The sequence below is a fragment of the Syngnathus scovelli genome, chromosome 8, assembly GCF_024217435.2.
Source record: "Syngnathus scovelli strain Florida chromosome 8, RoL_Ssco_1.2, whole genome shotgun sequence".
In the NCBI taxonomy this organism is placed as follows: domain Eukaryota; kingdom Metazoa; phylum Chordata; class Actinopteri; order Syngnathiformes; family Syngnathidae; genus Syngnathus; species Syngnathus scovelli.
Window position 1 is genome coordinate 10,313,598 of NC_090854.1, and position 18,512 is coordinate 10,332,109.

An 18,512-nucleotide genomic window follows, 5' to 3' on the forward strand; every position below is an offset into this window, starting at 1 on the left:
AAGGCCACCTCATGAGGGTGGCAGCAAGGTTCGAGGCCTTGGAGAGCCCACCCCTTCGATGACGTCGACAGGATGTAAATAGTCCACATTGAGGTCCGTTAGGCCTTTTTCTCTCCGGTCTGGTTTGGGGTGGCAGGTTTTCTGTCTCGGGAAGAGTAAACACCAAAGCGGCAAAAATGATTATCTACAGGTGTATCATAAGCGGTAAGAACTTTACCTTTGTCCGTGTGTTCCATTCACAATCGCCGTCGTCGAAGCAGTTTGGGGAGTGGTTAAAAATGTTTATAACTAGTTTTGATTTGCCTTCGCTCAACTCGCCGCCTAGCTAACTCGTGCCTTCGCGTTGCTAATGCTAATGCTAACGGGATGACGCCATGACGATGACCATTGTTTGCGTCTTGCTGTAACGTGAATTTAACTGATCACAGTTCGTGTAACGACAGAGTTTGCTCATTGTCAACAATGACAGCATCCCAGAAACATGTGGCCGCTCACGTATAGTTTTAACGACGAGGGAAGACGTCTTCCTGACTGATCTCAACTCAATTTAGCGTTAGCATCAAACATACCTTCTCGTCCAAGCCCTTGGCCGACGTCTATATCAAACCATCAACTCATAGATCCCCTATTTTTCCAGCAACAACAGGATAATTTCGGCAAAATGCGCATTCCTAGTTAGGCCCATTTACGCACAAGTTATGTACTTTACTAGTAGTGCCAGTATCGTGAAGGTGTTAACGAATGCCAGGTTTTACCTCACACGTAACCAGTAGAGTGGATGTGGCATTAAAGTATACTGCTAAATCGATTATAATTATAGATGTTCAAGCGAATTTTTATACCAATCTATTTTAATATTTATCTTTTTCGCGTAGGTGATGAGATGTTCTCAGACGTCTACCCAATCAAGGAGACTCCCATCTTCTACGAAGTGGAAGGAAAGGTAAGCAATTGACGTACATGTTGCAAGGAAGAAATGACTTGGACACCTCATCACTTGTTAGTCATCCACTGATCGCATAACATGTGAATGACTAACCTAGTTTTGGCTTCAAGATGCATAATTAAGACTTGATTAATTGTGAGAGGCCAGTGAGAGAATTTGATCCGGTCCTATTCTAAATTCAAAAGCGCTGTTTATATTCAACAACTCCCAAAGATAGCGTATGTAACATTATTCATTTTATTTCTGACTTGTATGTAGGAAAGCTGTGTCGCAAATGACAGTGCCCATCAGTAAAAGAAAAAGAAAATTGCTAAAAAAAAAAAAAAAAAAAAGACCAACATTGGTGTAATAAGTCGGAACATCATTTACAAGTAATAAATGTAAAAATATGTATGTAGATACTGGGGGACAGGAGTCCACAAATTTCTTCCACAAATTGCCTCGTGTTTGTATTAATTTTCTCTTAATTTAAAAAGAAATGTACTGTTCCTCTCATTGATGTCCAACATGGAACACTGCCACCTTGTGGCAGAAAAATCTCCAGTCACTGAATCATGTTCAATATTTTACACTGCTTTTAACATTGTTGTATCTTTCGAACTTCAAATAACTAAAAATTACTGTGTGAGGGAAAAGAGAAAAACTTTACATAATATTTAATCGTACATTTGAGACAATTGGAATGCTCAATGAAGAGGTTGGATGCCTTACTTGAAGGTGTCCTCCGGCTGCATCTAAATTTGGTCAAATTGCTACAGCCATTACCGAACGTCTAAAATGACGATACCCTCTTGTGTTTTAGCACGTCACCACCTCAAGCGACATCGACGACGCTTTAATCGGTGCCAACGCTTCGGCTGAGGAGCAGGGGGAAACATCAGAGGCGTCGGTGGAGTCTGGCGTGAACATCGTCCTTTTCCACAAACTGCAGCAGACGACCTTTGACAAGAAGGCTTACCTCGCCTACATCAAGGATTACGTCAAGAGGTAGGTTACAACTTGCTAAGCCGACCGTCCGCCAATCAATCAAGCTTGATTAGCGTACTTGAAGGCTATTGTAGCACATGATTTCAAGAGCATTTCATTTCCAGCATAAAGTCAAAGTTAGGAGAATCCAACCCCGAGAGAGTGGAGAAGTTTGTGGCCGACGCCAATTCTGAAATCAAAAAGATCCTCCCGAATTTCAAGGATTTCCTGGTAAGTACATGCAGACGCACTCAATGCAAAACAAACAAGCGTTTGTTGATAGATGTGTTAAGCCCAGTTGTTGTCACTCCAGTTTTACACAGGCGAGTCTATGAACGTTGACGGTATGGTTGGAATTCTGGACTACCGTGAGGACAATGTCACACCTTTCATGCGCTTCTTTAAAGATGGTCTCATCTCTGAGAAATGTGTAAGTGTTCTGCTGCTAGGTGCTACACAAAACTCAAATTGCAGGTATTGTGCCAAATAATGCATACTATTTATCTTTTTTTTCGGTTTTCCTTCTACAGTAACTCCATGGACTAATCTGTCAACTGGCTGCCGCTTCTTCCCAAATGCCCCAAGAGCAGAGTGCAACTTGCGCTATATTTACATCATGGCCCATTGGACAAAAGTTTTTTTCACTTGGTTTTCTTTTGAAATCACCGGTGTTTGACTTTTTTTCGCAATACAACTGAAGGAATATGTTCAAGGCTCCCAGATTTGGACTTTTGGGATGTTTTAGCAAATACAACTCTGCTTTTCCCTTACACTCTGGGTTCATAGTTGCATTTGAAATTCCATCCACATTGCTTTTAAGTTTAAAATAAATCTGAGTACCATCTTCTGTTTGTTTCCTTTTTATTAACAGTGTGATTATTTGGGTTATTGGCATGATTTCTTTGCTGTTTCATCTTTAAGAAGTTTGCCTCGTGTATGTTTGGATTCTCATCCTCTTACACGAGTCTGGTTTGGGCGCGGTCACACAGCCATTTTAAATTTTTAAATCCAAAGCAGCATGTTTCCACCTCATGGTGTTTTGTAAACATGGCTACAAGGGTCTGCAGTTGTCATCAGCAACAGTTTGAAAAAAAAAAAAAAGACAGCAATATTGATAGTCAAACTTTACTGTACTCCCAATATACTAGGCAAAGGCTTGCATTAAAAAGTAAACCACTGATAATCACTAACAAAGACTACCAGCATAATTGAAGCAACAAGCGTGTACCATGCTGGCAGGAAAAAAGTTACTTGAAACATTGCTAGGCCGTCTGCACCTCCTCTTCTTCCTCAGCAGACTGGTAGTGCCTGTACTCTGCTTTCAGCTCCCATGTGCTTTTGTGAGCACCTTTGCTGTTGTATGTTCCAATTTCCCTCATGATCTCTTTCAGGTAGGTCTGTGGACATTGCATAAACATGAATTTATTTTTTAAGACAGGACTGCATTAAAGAAATGTCAGTACAACAATTCCCCTTGAAAACTGATTAAATGGTATGTAAATTGGGACTGGCTGTGGCTTTACTGACGCCCACCTTTTGGGTGGAGTCTGCTTGATTTGACACATCTGCCTGAATACGTCAGAGAAGGCATGTTACTTGTTTTCTGGCTTGCTTACTATCCTTGGTCAACATCCTGTTATTTTGGAATAAAGTACTTTTTTTTTTAACGTTTAAGGCAACTAAGATGCCCAATACTTGTTGGAAAGATCAGGAGCGCCTTGACTTCCAGTGAGAAGGACTTTTTTGAGCTGAGTGTGGCCGTTTAAACACCTTTTCGGATAGGCGGCGCAGGTGGAACCCCATACGTGGACATCAGGGCAAATGTAAGTAAAATAAACCCTTACAGATTTCAATTGAATATATAACCAGCTATGAACAATTCAGCTAACAAAGCCTCTCGGGACATGTTGTGTTTGTTGGTGATTGGTGAAAGGAAATAGATGTGACTGGGCACTTAAGCTGCAGGGGCTACTCATTTCTTGCTTTCAAATCATGGAAAGGTGAATCGAAATGGGGTTAAATAAAAATGTCCACATGCATTTTGAGGCTAGTTGATCCCCGTTACTTTGACATTTCAAACGATGTCTGTACAATCATTTTAACTGATCACTTCCTTCTGTGACGTGACCAACCAAAACATGCAGGTTGTGTGGCCATATTCCTCATTAAAAGTATTGGCCATTTATAAAGCCATTGGTTTAAAAATTTAAAGTTAAAAAATTATTTATACAAAATGAATTGATAAAATACAAAATGTAAATTCTTTTTTTTTCTGATCAAAATTTACATAAACCTGGCTCGCTAATGAATAATGGACCATCATCGCTTATGTGTCTCAGATCTGCACTTTCCAAATAAAGGATGGGAAAAAAGAATATTTTTTGACTAGATGTTAGTTGTCAGGATAAAGTTGCAAAAGACTGAGTCCATGTCAAATGTTTTCCTAACGGCCCAACATCCATTAGGCCATTGGGCACACTGACCTATTCAATAAACAGCCACAAGGTGGCACTGTGAAGCTTGAAAAGCCATATCTACTGCCTCCATGCTGATGAACAGCAAGACTTGAGACAATGGACATTTCGGTTACTTCAGTTCAGTTAATTGGCCGTGCTAGCCAAGTGCTTTGGGAGCGGAACGGGTGGCGTGGAGTGTATTGCGGCGTTTGTCTCCCACTCAAGCGATAGTTACGCAATCAGATGCAATCAGAGGGAGCGAATCGGACCTCAAGGTCTCATCAGCACCTACACGTTGCCTTTTCTCTACACGCTGGAACTGTTATCGATGCAACCCGTGTGCGTGCACGCGTGTGAGAGCAACAGAAAAAAACTGTCCCAAATTGTAGCCACATTGTGTGAACAAGCACAAACGTCATGCTGTGGGCGATTGGTGCTAATGGAACAAAGCAAGGTGGAAAGTGGGCAGGTGTATTTGTTTGTTTCTTGTGTTTGGCTCACCACAGGTTGCTTGGTGATGTCCACCAGGTCTTTTATGTTGTAATACTGATGCTTCTCAAAGGCAGCGAAAAGCATGTCCAACACCACCTGTCGCTCAGCTCTCACCATCTTGCCCTCGGATTTCTTCTTCTTTTCATATTCCACCTGGGAAACACACCGGGGGTCAAGAACGATGCTGACATGACAGGCGTGGGAGAACTGCCTGAGCACTGACGTTAAAGTCGTGGTTGGCCACAGGCTTGAAGACGGTCGTGATGGCTCGGTCAAGCTTCTGTGACAAACGCTGAGGCTTCAAGGACTCCTTCATTTGAATCCTGGCAACCACAAGCACATTAATACACTTAGATACGTTGCATTATGACTAGATACACCTGTCAACCTAACTGTTGGCCTGACAACAGTCTTGATTTTTTTTTTTTTTCATTCATTCAACCATAAAACTCATTTTTATGTCTATAGCTACTGTCTATATTCTTATCTATAGGCTGCTGTTTTATATTTACAACTATGTACATATTCACAAATTTGTCTCCGGTCAAGATAATCCAATGAGTAATGATACAACACATGACAACTCTTCCTTGTTCTACATTGGCCTTAATGAAGGGGACATTTGCTGAACAGATCACTGTGTACTAAAATGTGGGCCATCTGTAATGTCTGACCAGCATCCAAACCAAATGATCAGTGCACAAATTGAACACATTAGGTCCCCACTAACACCACCAACATTGCTTTCCGCAAGTGTGCTCTTGTAATTTTGTCAGTTTAAATGTTCATTAATGGAGGACTCACAAATGGTCTGAAACAACAACTCAAAATGTGTTAAGTTTGCATTGTAGTGGCGCATCTCCCAGTGACAGTTGCTATAGTGATCTGGCCTCAATAGCAGATTCTGATGAAAAGCACTCAAATGGTTTAAAAAAAAAAAAAGGTAGACACACATGGATGGACGGACAAACAAACACAATAGGATTGCTGGTTTACTGAGTCGTAGCATGTTTTGGTGCCAGTATCACACATGGCAGAGGATCACTGCAACTGACGTGGTAGAAAAGTGTGATGTCAACACCATATTTGTTTGTCCACATCACTTGTGTATCCCTTAACCACATTTGGAGGCTCACTTACTTCTTCAGCTTCATGTAGTTGTCAGTGACGACGGGTCTGCATTCAGCTCTTTGTACCACCATCCCCTCCAGACTGATTTCATCTACAACAAAGATGATGCACATTTCTGACTTGTCACAAACTATTGTTTCTTTGTCATCTACTGATGCTATCGATTTAAGAGCATTAGAGACCATTTGTATGTCCCTTACTCTATTTTATTGTGCCTTGTAGACTCTCCTCAAGGAGTGACGTGGAATTAAACATCTTCATCTTGTTGTTACTGTATTGACAACCACTTGGTGATGTAAGCGCACTTGATTTATTAGTCATCCATTGTATGTGGAGATGGACTATTTGTGAGAAGCTAAAACATTTTACACTCCTCAGTGGAGTGAGATGCTTAAAGGGCTGCAAGGTGACCTGTGGAGGAGACGGAATCCTCTGATGTGTGAATGAGTTAACGATGCAGGGATACGTGCCAACGTCACCTCGACTCCAAATGTGTGGGCAAGTCAGCCAAAAGGAAAAAAAAATAAGTGTGAAGCGTGACGTCTTATCTGGTGACGACATTCCGTGACGATAGCGGCACAGCGGGATCCCGTCGGAACATGCCAAGTGTTACCACTCTTTGTGATTGCCCTTTTCGTGTGACTGAAAAAGTCACGCTGTGTACAGATCATTATTTTTTTTATTATTAGTGTTGAATATATTTTTTGCATCTGCACACAAAATAATCATAATTCAGAGTTCTTTAAGTGTATTGTCGCTTTTCTTAATTGGTCACATTAACATAATTTTGTATGGTTCAATTTATTTGTTAAACAGACTTTAATTTTTGGTTTTAAGTATTTACTATTTGAAAGAGGGAAACACTGCTTTGTAGAGTGAGTAAAAATGATTGATTTTACAGTGAAGGCCTCTGATTCTCATTATTCAGGGAAGGAGGGTGAAATGGATGAACCGCTCGCTACAAGTCCAATCATTAAGGGAAATGGATTACACAGAAATCGCCCTCTGGCAAAAGAAATTCTTCACTGTGGCTGCCTGTAGATATTCTTCAGTAAAAGGTATGTTTGATTGACTTGACTATAAGTCATGAAAAGTTGCTCTGAAGTTTAAGTCATATTTTTGGATGAAATGTATTAGATAAAAACAAAGACCAAGAACAGTGAATCACAAAGAAAGTAGCATCTACAACAGTCGCTCTGAAGTATAAGTCGACATTTATTTTCTTTTTCTACATTCATTTGGTGGTTTAAATATATCCATTTTAAAGTACAGGACCAATAATCTATTCTCATACAAAGCCCATAATATTGTGAACTCCTTACTTCTCATCCACCACACAGACTTAAAAATGGCTGCACCGAGCTGCCGTAGTGACTCATTGGGTAATTATGAGCATGTAAACATACGCTCCTCCGTACGCACTTTTGTTGAGTTCAAATTTGCTGGCAGAAAGATGAGCTTGCGAGCAGCGTCATATGATTTAAAACAGCCTTGAATCATTTAGTGCAGGTGCAAAAGCTGTGGTCACCATAGCAACCACCACATGCTGTCCAACTTCACGCGTCACATTAAGTTCAATCAAATGACGGTCGACGGGTTCTGAATTATCGAGGCAATTAACACTTGGGTGGCAGTACAAATCAGAAGTAAGGCTTTGATTTATTTATTTTGCTTCATGGCAGGCGATTAAAGCAAACGACTGGATGAAACACAAGCGGGCAAACACAAGCTAAAATGACACCCACGCACAACACACGTGTGCGCGCAAGTAAACGACTGAAAATGTTGGTAGGTGGAGGGCCACAGAGAGAGGATCTCAAGGCTTCAGTGTGGGGGAAGAACTCTTGAGATTTTCAAAAATGTCCAGCAGCCAAGCTTCAGTACGAAAAATCTCCAGCCATAAATCTTTGCTTTTTCCAATACAATCACGCAGAAACCTCCAAAGTCAAAGCTGCCCAACAAAGTGCCTGACTTAAAATACACAGTTCAGTAAGTACTAAACAATAAACCCCCCCCAAAAAAAACCAGTTAATCAATTTCTATTTTCCCAAAGGTATTGCATCACGCAGAAGACTCACACAATAGCGGTTTAAACTCTTAGATTTTTTTTTCCAAGACTTGAGAGTAGTATATTCTGAGCTATAAAAGAAAGCAGAACACGTTCTTCAAGGGTATCATTGAATAGTAAATGAGAGGAGTGAAAACAACAGAAGACGAGAGACGGATGCGAAGGAGAGGTTACCCGTCCACCCCCTCACACCCAACTCATTCTTCCATCTGTTGGAAGGCCCTCTGCTTGCGGCGTTGACCTCCCTAATGTTTCACACAACAAACAGCAGGCCGCCCACCAAAGCCTCCATCCACCACTCGTCTCTAACCTTTCTCTCCCCATCCATCGTTGACAAGACGATCTGCGAAATACACAAGACTGACGTTCCGACGTTCTCCATGGACGCGCGTCTTATCAACCATAAAACCACCGCTGCCAGAAAGCATCAGTTGTTTTTCCTCTGTCGTTAATTGCCGTGTAGAGTCTCATTACAGCTTCACATAATGATAGCTGTATGAAACGTGTCGCAATTAGTTTTCCCAACATTTGTACAAAGCCCAAAAGACACGCAATCGATAGTATAGCCATCCAAATAGATGACTTCCGTGCCATTGTTTATTTACCCTGGAGGCACATTTTAGCCTGTACGTGATCATTCTGCGGTCTTTCTCTTCCCCGTAATGGCGTCAGGCAATGTCAAGTAACCATTAATGGCTGTAATCTACCAGTGTACATGAGAAGAGTTAATAATGCGCTAGCTTTAAATAGCCACAGCCATGCTGGATGGCAGATGCGCTGGACTTGGCGGAACGCAAATTGATGAGTGCATTATTTATTTGCCGTGTTTGCTACTGACTGCTCATTCCTACTTCCACCATGAGGTGTAGAAAAAGATAGTATGTGTGTATCTTGCTAATTGGCTCTCCAAATTTAATTTTCTACTCGAGCTCATCTACGCAGCCCAGAGGCCAGTTCACTCAGGAAGTGCAATGATTCCATTCATTTCCAAGTATCTAATTTTAAATTCTGGCAACAGGAATGGCAGCTCAAGATGGTTCGATATAGCTGGGCGCAGATAACAAGGAGGGAGCGTTAATCACTTTTTAATCACATATTAGCCACCAAGTAATGATGCGTTTTGAGTTTCATTGTTTGAATTTACCTCGCTGACACCCATTAAGTTGGGTCTATTAAATGAAAGTATGGCTCGCACAATGAAAAGACGAGACTGACAGCTCCGAGCTCATCGAGGACCCTTTTCTAAGTGGTTGCCATGCCAGCTTCACAGCAGTCAGTGACTCCGTGTTTCACCAAGAGCTCGTACTGCTCCTTAATGAATTATTCAGCACCTTAAATAGGGAGGGAGGATGGTGTTTTTATTTTTCTGAGCATTTGGGGAAATTTAATTCATTCGGCTCCAACAGCTGTGCAATACACAGCTTGACATTTTTGACAGTAAATCGAATTCTCGACGGGCTACGTTAGTGAAAAGGAGGGAGAAAGCAAGTCTTACTAACCGGAGTCCACCCAGGTACATTTGGCTTGTTTGCAATTCGGATTAAGTGCGGTTGACGTCTCCGCTAATTGCTTATGATGAGGAAACCGCCCCAGACACACACACACACACACACGCGTAGATGTGTGGACTAAATGCATTTCCAAAGGTTGTAAACCAGTTGTACTTAGATTTTTTTTTTTTTGCCTTCTGGGAAATCAATGTGATGACAAGAAACTATGAGAGAAATCAATCTTTCCTTGTGTAGGGCAGACAGAGTAGATCTCCGTCCTGTGAAAATCTGGCGCAGGTTTTTGCTGCTTTGTAATTAGCGGTGAATAAACTAGCAAGGAGAGGAAAAATAAATCTTAAAGACTTTTTATATGCCGACGCGCGTGTGTGTGTGTGTATGTGAGCGCGCTAATTACGAGAGCGTAGTTCTGTACCTGTTGAGTGGTGGGGGTGGAGTTCATACCCGACTGCTGTTTACTCATTTTTTTTCGTTTTACCCCAACTGAATGCGATGCTTGTCTGTCCACCCACACATGGGGAGGGAGAAAGCAATGGAGGGAGACAGCGAGAGAGAGAGTACAAGTGAGAGAGTGAAGGTGGGAGGGAAGGAGGGCGGGAGACCAGTATAGAGATCCTTTCTCGTTTTAATGATCAGTCCACGGGAGCTCCTCCACCTGACAGGACTCGGCCACCTACTCGCTCACACTTTTAAATCTACTCCAAATCACTGAACAAGATCCGAAGACACCTCGTAGTATCAGAGACTCCTTCGTCTGAAAAGAAAAAGAAGGCAACTAATCCGATCAGTGGTGCCGGCACACATATGCAGCCGTGCCAGCTGTGAGGAGGCTGGGTCGAAGCTGGAGAGGCTGACTGAGAATGGAATGGAATCTCAGAAGAATGGAAAGTGAATTGAGACACATCAACCCAGACTTGCTGCAGCCCAGCAAGAGCTTCAAGAAGCCCACGTCAGGCACCATCACCGTCAATGTCGGCGGCTTCTTGTACACTGCTCACCGGAGCACCCTGGCTAAGCACCAGGGTACTTTTCTAGAAGAGTTGGCCAATGGTAAGAAACCCGTCCAGCACATGGATTCCATGGGAAATCCGTTCATCGACAGAGACGGTCCGGTTTTCCGGCATGTGCTCAACTACCTGCGAACTGGAGAGCTGCAGCTACCTGATGACTTCCGCGAGGCGGGGCTCCTCCGGAGGGAGGCCGATTTTTACCGTCTGGTTGAACTTGGAGAAGCCGTGGCCGAGTGGGAGACTCACCGGGCTGCCCGGCGGGAGCCCGCCTTCTTGGAGATGACAGATAGCCATGAGAGGTCACAAGGTCTCAAGGTGTATTGCAGCGATCCCGCCTTCCTCGACAAGGTCAAAGGTCGACTGGTGCAGATCTCAAAGAGTCGCCTGGACGGCTTTCCGGAAGAGTTTGAGGTGTCATCCAACGTGATCCAGTTCAGACATTTCATCAAGTCGGAGCCGGGCTCGCGGCTGGTGCTGAAGGAGGACAGCACATTCTTGTGCACGCTTGACTGCCTGAAACTAGAGACGGTGATGCTCGCCTTGAAATCTGGCTTCAGGTTGGTCACCAGCCTGGATAGCAGCAAAGGCTCCGTCGTGGCAGCGGAAGCCTTGCATTTTGTCAAATAGGCTGACGGGAGGGAGGGAGAGATAGAAGAAAGAGGAGAGATGTGGCGCCACGAGGGAAAAAAAGAAAAGAAGAAGCAGTGCCTGATTTCACATCCACCCCTCCGACATTTAATTTGGGCTCGCTTGAAAGTCTTGTAATGCGTGTTGAGCTGTGCTTCGTTATTAGCGGAAAAAGAAACGAACAAGATGAATGCGCTTTCATGTGGTGTTTATACTGTGTAGTCAAAAAAACCTATTGCGCAACAGCAGATCACAATCAAAGCATTCAGTCTGGCTGGAATAGGCTATTTTGACTCTGGCTACATTTTAAGAGTCCCCACAGTGCCCCAAAAGTGAGATTCTCAACAACAGAGGTTCCTTTCCACATTTCCTGCTTCTGCTGCTTTTGCAATAGCCGCAGTCCTTCAAAATGACTTGTGACAGTCGTGCCATTTGGCTTTTACTTAAGTGTGTGTTACAATACAACGTGTGTACTTGGTTTACTAGCTAGGTTTGACGTCCTAATCTGAACCAGCATCTGTTTCTCTTTTCCTTGCATTCAGCTAAGTTTAGCGCAAACAACTGTGACCGTTGTAAGGGCTTTCAATCGAGCATATGTGCGCTCAATAAATTTTGTGTTGGTGCGGTGAGCCTCTGTGTAGTCAGTGCATCAATCATGACGATGTGAATATTTCATGAATAAAACGATGCTGAAACACTCAGTGGCAGTTTTTGTATCCTTATGCGTGGTGGTTATAATAGCGCTGCATTATTCATACATTAAATTGATTATTGGTGACAGAGTCTAATTGCAGTTGAATCAAATCATTTTAAAGTGAGGCAGTTGGTTTTAGAATTAAAACTCATCAAAAAGAAATTGTGTTGTAGAGTATACACTTCTATTCTCCAGCTTCTTGAAAATGACAAAATAGCTCTAAGTGACAAAAAAAAATCATGTTTTTAATTATACGTCGGACTATTATGATGTTGCAGAAATCATCCTGAAGAACACATTAACCCCTCTTTAAAAAAAGACATTTTAAATCCATGCTGGCTTACTCCATAATAGTCCAACTCAACCTGTGGCAGTCCTTGGGGAGAGAAGATCTGGTACCAACAAAGTAGGCCAATCATCCTCTTCCCTCAAGGAGAACCACTTTGTACCCGACTGCACGTCAGTATAGCGTACGATTAACATGAAAATGGCACACAATGACTTCATGTACTAGGCAGACATTTCAAAAATATACCTGCAAAATTGTGCCATTATAGATAATTTGAGTAGGCCCTTCTCATACTATGATATGGGCTTCTGAAGCACAGACAAATTGTTACTGATATGTCTCCAGACTGGTCACATTATGGCTTGTGGCTGTAATCTGCCAATATCGGCTAGTGCCTGAAAAGAAAAAACCTGAAAATAATGTGCCACGTTATTAAAAGTTGCAATAGCAAGATGTCTAGCTTGAGGATTAAAATACGGAAAGGACAAAATGAACTAATAGAAAAAAAAGCTTTAAAAAAAATCATTACTCATTGCAGTTGTAAGAATGTAAGAATTATGCATGTGGTCTTCCTTTTGCAACTGGCACCCAAGAAATATTGTGCACAATGTTTTTTTTTTATTTGCTACTGATACTTATTGTATTTGCGTATTAAAAAAATACTACGTCATTGTATTTAGTTTTAATTTTGAATTTATGAAAGGTTGGTATCATTTAAAAAAAAAAAAAAAAAAAAAAAAAAAAGAGTTTCATATTTGCATGCAGAGTCTCGTGGTGGTCATTGGGAATTTTGGAGATTTACTCGAATGGCAGGTCGGTCTTTTGGCCCAGTCACGGACATTGTGACTCTAGTCTAGACTGTTGTGATTTTAGCAACAAGCCATTCTAATTGCAGTTGGGCTTCATACATTTTTAATGATGCTTGCTGCCATACTTGCTAAGTGCAAAGTTACATGATTTATGCATCCCCAAAAGACAACTTTGGATGAAGTGAGTTAGAAGAAACCAGGTAAATGTTCTAGCCAAGCAAATGAGTTTTTCTTTACCTGTTGCTGGGCAATCTCAATTCCTCTATTTCCATCGTTATGCTCTCAAATACTTGTCCTTGTCGTCAGACTTCAGTCATGTACCGACCCTTTATTAGAAAATGACTAACATTCCTCAGATTCTTATCCTACTGGTCCAGAAACAGAAACCAAGGACATTCCATGTTCAGATCAGAAGCACAGGGCAGATGGCTGGGAAAGGATTAGAAAAAAATGCATCCATTCATCGGTAATCCAATTCAACTGCAAGAAGGTCCGGGAGATTTCCAGCCATTTGCAAGATGTACATCCGCATTATGCTTGTCCTCGGGTTGACGCTTGCAAATTGAAAATAAAAATAGGACAATATACACGACTTCATCAGCACAATCGAAATATTGGAATGCTAGGGATGCTTTTCCCCTCCGTAATTTATTATTTTGTCTTTTCAACATAAAGAAACAACTCGATCTGCACGCTCACTGTTGCCACGACAACGACCTGAAGTGGACACACTAATAACGCAATTAAATTAGTGCCATCACAACCACGCTTCCATGTATGTTCCATGACGCAGTGTAAACAATTAAGAAAAAACATCTCTTGCATTCAACATTGTGGAGTGAATGACAGTTATAAAACATCCACGTGATTACGTACAGCCAACAATACTACGTTTTTCACTTTTGTAGTCAAGCGGTCTTTTTGCTCAATAATGGGAAAAATTAAATTCTGGCATCTTTTTGCCTGAACTATGACTAACTGGATGCTTCTGTCTTACATGGAATCTATGAACAAAGCACAGAATGATTCATCCAGCCTGTTGCTGTTTCAATGGCTCCATTGAGGATGTTGTTTTATCACGAGGTATTGAATTGTCAATCCAGATCAGGGCTGGTTTCGGCTATTAACGATAAATGGAAAATAGACACTGAAAACCTCAAACACACTAGCCGATGTACAACAGATTGTTTTTTATCACGTATACTCTGTTTATACTTCCACCCCAGAGAGCCGAAAGAAACGTTTACTACTATCAACATGTTTGCCAACACATTTGCTAACTTTTTGTTGTTTTTATGTCACAGGTGTCCTGTGTGGGAGCACAGCAGGTAGGTGGCAAAGCTTTTAATGACATTGCATATTAAATATGGCCACTTCAACGGTGGCAGGGTGAGTCACAATCCTATGCTCACTTTGGACAAAACAACCATGGCAAGGAAATTTGAACATACAATTGCCAGTTGTGTCCTGAAAATGGATGAATATGAATCCAGGCTATCCTCGAAATAGATTGCAATCATTTTAAATATGGAAATGAAATCTGAATCTACAGATTCTGGGAAAGAAGAAAAATTGAAGACTTTATCATCACACTAAAATAAAAGATATGCAGATTAAAATATATTACCAGGCAAGTTCATGATTAATGTGCTGTCCAAAAGAAGGAAAATTCTAGTGAGGCAAAAATGCTCATGAGGTCTGAACTTTGAAGGTGAACTTTGAAAGACTTAAAATAATGTACTCAATAGTGACAACATTTTATCATAAGATTTAACTACTATACGAAAGCAAAGAAAGGCAACTATAATTTATGCTATTCAGGCGCTGCTTCAGCAAGTGAAAATACAATTCTGTCTGACAACACCGAGTGAACGCTAATTTATTAGCCGCACTTAGCACTCCAAGAAGAAGACTGCAATATTTCAAACGGCGCACGTTATAAAAATAGTTAAAATTTTAGATGCCATTGGACATTGGATAAAAGCTTGACTGTTAATCTTCTATGATTATATTTCTTCAAAAAAACAAAAAATAAAGGTTTTACCCCATTATAACAGGTTAAGACAGTCATAGCCTCAAGTAAAAGAGCATTACTTTACAGCTGGCTGGCTGTTGTCAGCACACTTCTCTGGCAGCCTGTTGCTTAGCAACTTCTTGATCAATACCTGCTTCTTGCCAGAACGAAACATGAGGAAGCGAGGGGAAACAATGAAGTTCAATTTGGTGCAAAAAGTACAAAAGGCAAGTCAGACACTATTCATGTATTTATCCGTCACAGATGGTTGTCATTAGCAACCTCTCACCATTGTTGCCTGACTGAGCGCTTGCGTTAAAAGGGCGTTGGTGTGCAGTGTGAAAAGTGGGCATTATAGGGCAAAAGCATGTGGTTGACTTGGAAATAATAGGAATTGAGTTCCAGCTGGGAATGAAGGGGTGAACCTTTCATTTGGTAGGCTTCAATATGAAATATTCCGCAAAGCAGCAGGTAACATCTAGCCTATAAGTCAGCATTTTGGTCCGAAAATATTTCAACCCTTTCTGACTATATGGTAAGCATCTCACACGTGTGTACAAAATGAGGGTTAAAACCATGGAATATATGGTCAGACAACATTTGAACAATAGGCGCAAAAAATGGGCTTCCATTAAACCATTAACTCTTGCATTACGGTTTTAAAATGTCAATATATTACATGAAAGAAGAAGTCAAGCCCAGAATTTCCCCACTAATGGCAATCTGATTAATATTATAAATATAAGTCAATATAAATTAAGGAGCAACATTTTTTTGCCAGGTCTCAGGGTACAACCAATCACAGCTGAGCTTCAGAAAAATGGTGAGCGGAACACTATCTACTAGATGGGCTGCACAGAACATATTACTAAGAAAATATTTTTTCTTCCCTATAAAACATTGCTGTAGGGTATGGAGAATGAAAATGTAATGATGTCATATGCTGGATGGATGTTAAGAACATTGTCATTTGCTGCCATTGGAAATATGCACTTCAGATACCTATCAATTTAGTAATCAAATATTCTAAATTATACAACATCGTAGGAAGCTGTTATGACAGCTCTTATTCCATTGTTTGCTGTTTGGGGTTTTTGGCATGGTACCACGAGGTGTGTGAGAAGGTGAGAAAGAGGGAGACTTGGAAAGTGAGTGGGAGCGCAGAGACATACTGCACACCTTACTGTGGGCGAGTGATGTCGTACCTAAGCAGTGGCCAAGAAAACAACGGGAAAAACAAAACATTTTAGAGGCAATAATCAAAATTTTTGTTTGCTTCGTATTTTCACAATCCTGACACATTCTCAATGTTCGGCATAAATCTATGTTGGATTCTTTTTATTTCTGGCCTGTGTATTGTTTATTTAATGCATTTATCAACACCACCTTCTACATCAAATTTGTAAGTGGCGAAAAATCTTACAAAAGAGGAGCAAAAAGCCATTATCATATGTAGGTGGTATTAATGTACAATACAAGTGTGGGTGCATTTAAAGTGCTCCAGGGTGCTGAAAGCAGAAATCTCCTGGCACGCTGTGCTTCCTGTTGAAGGCTTTAATTCAATTCTCAGCAGTTTAAAAGGTAACATTTTAGCCAGTTGAGTAGAAATGTGACTGTAGAGGAATGAGGGCAATTGTAGACAGGAATTTACTTTAGCTCTTGGGTGACATGCATATGTGGCGGTGTGTTGGCAGCCGACCGTTATAGTCATCGACTTTGTTGATACAAGCACTGTGGTTTATCTATAACTTTTTCTCCTCAACCGCTTCTATTTCTAGAACTGTGTTCCAATTCTACTCAGTTTATTTGGAATGGAATCTGTTCGGTTATTTACAACAAGGTCTTGAATCAACAAATCCGGCTCCTACAGAGGAAAACCTTTCCAAGCATGACAAGGATTCTGTTTTATTTTGTACCCGGCAGTGTAGCCTTCCAGAAATTCAATAATTCAAAAGATGTAAATTTCCAACCTCACAATATAGTTGCTGCTATTTTTATGCGCTGATGCAAATTTCAGAATATTCCTGGCACTATAAGCGTGCCAGCAAACAGCCTACAAATGTAAATGAGAATACCCTGACAGTTTTCTCTTGGCTTTTACAGTGAAATCACAGCTGAATGTATTAACTCGCTTTCTCTAGAAATGTATTTAAAAATAAATAAAGCAGGATTGAGATTATGGATTGAGATTTTATAGATATTTTATACCACCTATAAACACAATAATTGCACCATTTAATTAATGAATTGTAATTAATTGTATGAAAAGATTTTTATACAAAATTGAAGTAGCATCTGTTCTCAAAACCAAATCTGACCTTTATCATCCTGGCTGAAGACTGCCATGGTTTGTCCACCCAGTGAGTTCATGGTGAAGGGATGCTCTCTTGGGACCTGCAGAGGAGAATCACTTTCCCCTCCAGCACTCACAGTTGTCAGCTCTTCATCCAGGGTGAAACAAACCTGACCAAAACAAAAAATAAATCAATAAAATACTGATATATTAAAAATAAAATGCAGCTGAATGCATATATAAGAAATTCAGTTAGTGCTTTCATTGGCTATGTCTCACCTGAGTTTTGTCTTGCGTTCTAAAATGGGGAAAAACAGACAAGATTTAAAAGACAGACAATAGTAATCAAAAATGTTGTAAATAAAATGACTCAATCAAGCCATACATACTTTTCAATTGTAATCTTCCCCACCTCCCCATTCTCCGTCGCTTTGTCCCACTGTTGAGCCAAATACTTGGGAACCTTGCAGAAAGACAGTCAAGTTTTGATTACTTCAATGCAATCCTACCAGAAAAAATAATTATATATCTACTTTTAATTTTGCTTGCATGAATAAGATATCGACAGTTTGCTAATTAATAGAGAGATAATGATGGTTGCATCTGCTAAGTAGAGAACGTTTTGCTCTCTTGATTATTTGCAAGTGAACAAACCTTGACAAGCCACACTTCTTTACTTTCTTTAGCTCCGGTGAGATTTACTTCGCCCTTCTCAGACATATTTGCGATGTTATATCAACAATTCAGTGCACCCAAAAATATACAACAGCAAATTTTTTAACCGAAACTTCGCAATTAACGCAGCAGGTGGTTTCTCTCAAAATAAAAGGCGCACTGTGGCGGACAATTATAACAGGCCTCTCATCCAGCAGGCAAGCGGTGGGGGCGTGTTTATACGCAATGTATGCTATTATCTTTCATTTTGTTCAGGTTTGGTTTTTTGTTTTTGTTTTTTGGCAGTCTTGGAATAAAGATCAGCTGCGAGTGTTTCATACTGCCAAAACACGTGCATGATATTTCCAAAACATTCGCAATTTAAAAATAAAAGTACAACAATAGATCCATATATTTGCGTAACTGAAATATAAACCATTTTTGATCATTCACTACAAAATGCTTTTTAAATTCTAGCATAAAGCTGTAAACGGCAAAAAAAAAAAAAAAAAAAAAAAAAAAAGGGTGTGGTGGCGAATATACTGTTTTTTTCTG

General features: G+C 40.7%; 3 protein-coding genes across 3 annotated transcripts; 2 read left to right on the forward strand and 1 right to left on the reverse strand.

Moving 5' to 3' along the window:
* The first annotated feature begins 60 nt into the window (after window positions 1-60).
* Window positions 61-2,759, forward strand: tpt1 (tumor protein, translationally-controlled 1). The gene is made up of 6 exons (XM_049728157.2): window positions 61-204; window positions 876-943; window positions 1,749-1,933; window positions 2,038-2,143; window positions 2,226-2,342; window positions 2,443-2,759. Exons 1-6 carry the CDS (start codon window positions 177-179, stop codon window positions 2,443-2,445), a joined length of 507 nt encoding a protein of 168 aa, XP_049584114.1. The 5' UTR covers window positions 61-176; the 3' UTR covers window positions 2,446-2,759.
* Window positions 2,225-18,175, reverse strand: LOC125973687 (general transcription factor IIF subunit 2). Its single transcript, XM_049728146.2, has 8 exons — window positions 17,958-18,175; window positions 17,693-17,766; window positions 17,583-17,601; window positions 17,329-17,473; window positions 6,001-6,082; window positions 5,084-5,183; window positions 4,870-5,013; window positions 2,225-3,309 (listed from the first exon to the last, which is right to left on the reverse strand). The coding sequence occupies exons 1-8, from the start codon at window positions 18,021-18,023 to the stop codon at window positions 3,175-3,177; spliced, it is 765 nt and encodes a 254-aa protein (XP_049584103.1). The 5' UTR covers window positions 18,024-18,175; the 3' UTR covers window positions 2,225-3,174.
* kctd4 (potassium channel tetramerization domain containing 4) lies at window positions 9,704-11,905 on the forward strand. The gene has a single exon (XM_049728145.2). The coding sequence runs from the start codon at window positions 10,428-10,430 to the stop codon at window positions 11,202-11,204; it is 777 nt and encodes a 258-aa protein (XP_049584102.1). The 5' UTR covers window positions 9,704-10,427; the 3' UTR covers window positions 11,205-11,905.
* Window positions 18,176-18,512: the final 337 nt, after the last annotated feature.

Bases quoted from the DNA above. Each gene is read 5' to 3' on its own strand.
- tpt1 (XM_049728157.2), top strand. From the start codon at position 177: ATGATTATCTACAGGTGTATCATAAGCG. The intron at 944-1,748 runs GTAAGCAATTGA...CTTGTGTTTTAG, and splicing joins TCTACGAAGTGGAAGGAAAG to CACGTCACCACCTCAAGCGA. The intron at 2,144-2,225 runs GTAAGTACATGC...TTGTCACTCCAG, and splicing joins CGAATTTCAAGGATTTCCTG to TTTTACACAGGCGAGTCTAT.
- kctd4 (XM_049728145.2), top strand. From the start codon at position 10,428: ATGGAATGGAATCTCAGAAGAATGGAAAGTGAATTGAGACACATCAAC.
- LOC125973687 (XM_049728146.2), bottom strand. From the start codon at position 18,023: ATGTCTGAGAAGGGCGAAGTAAATCTCACCGGAGCTAAAGAAAGTAAA. The intron at 17,767-17,957 runs GTTTGTTCACTT...TCTTTCTGCAAG, and splicing joins AAGAAGTGTGGCTTGTCAAG to GTTCCCAAGTATTTGGCTCA. The intron at 3,310-4,869 runs GTGAGCCAAACA...CAATGTCCACAG, and splicing joins ACATCACCAAGCAACCTGTG to ACCTACCTGAAAGAGATCAT.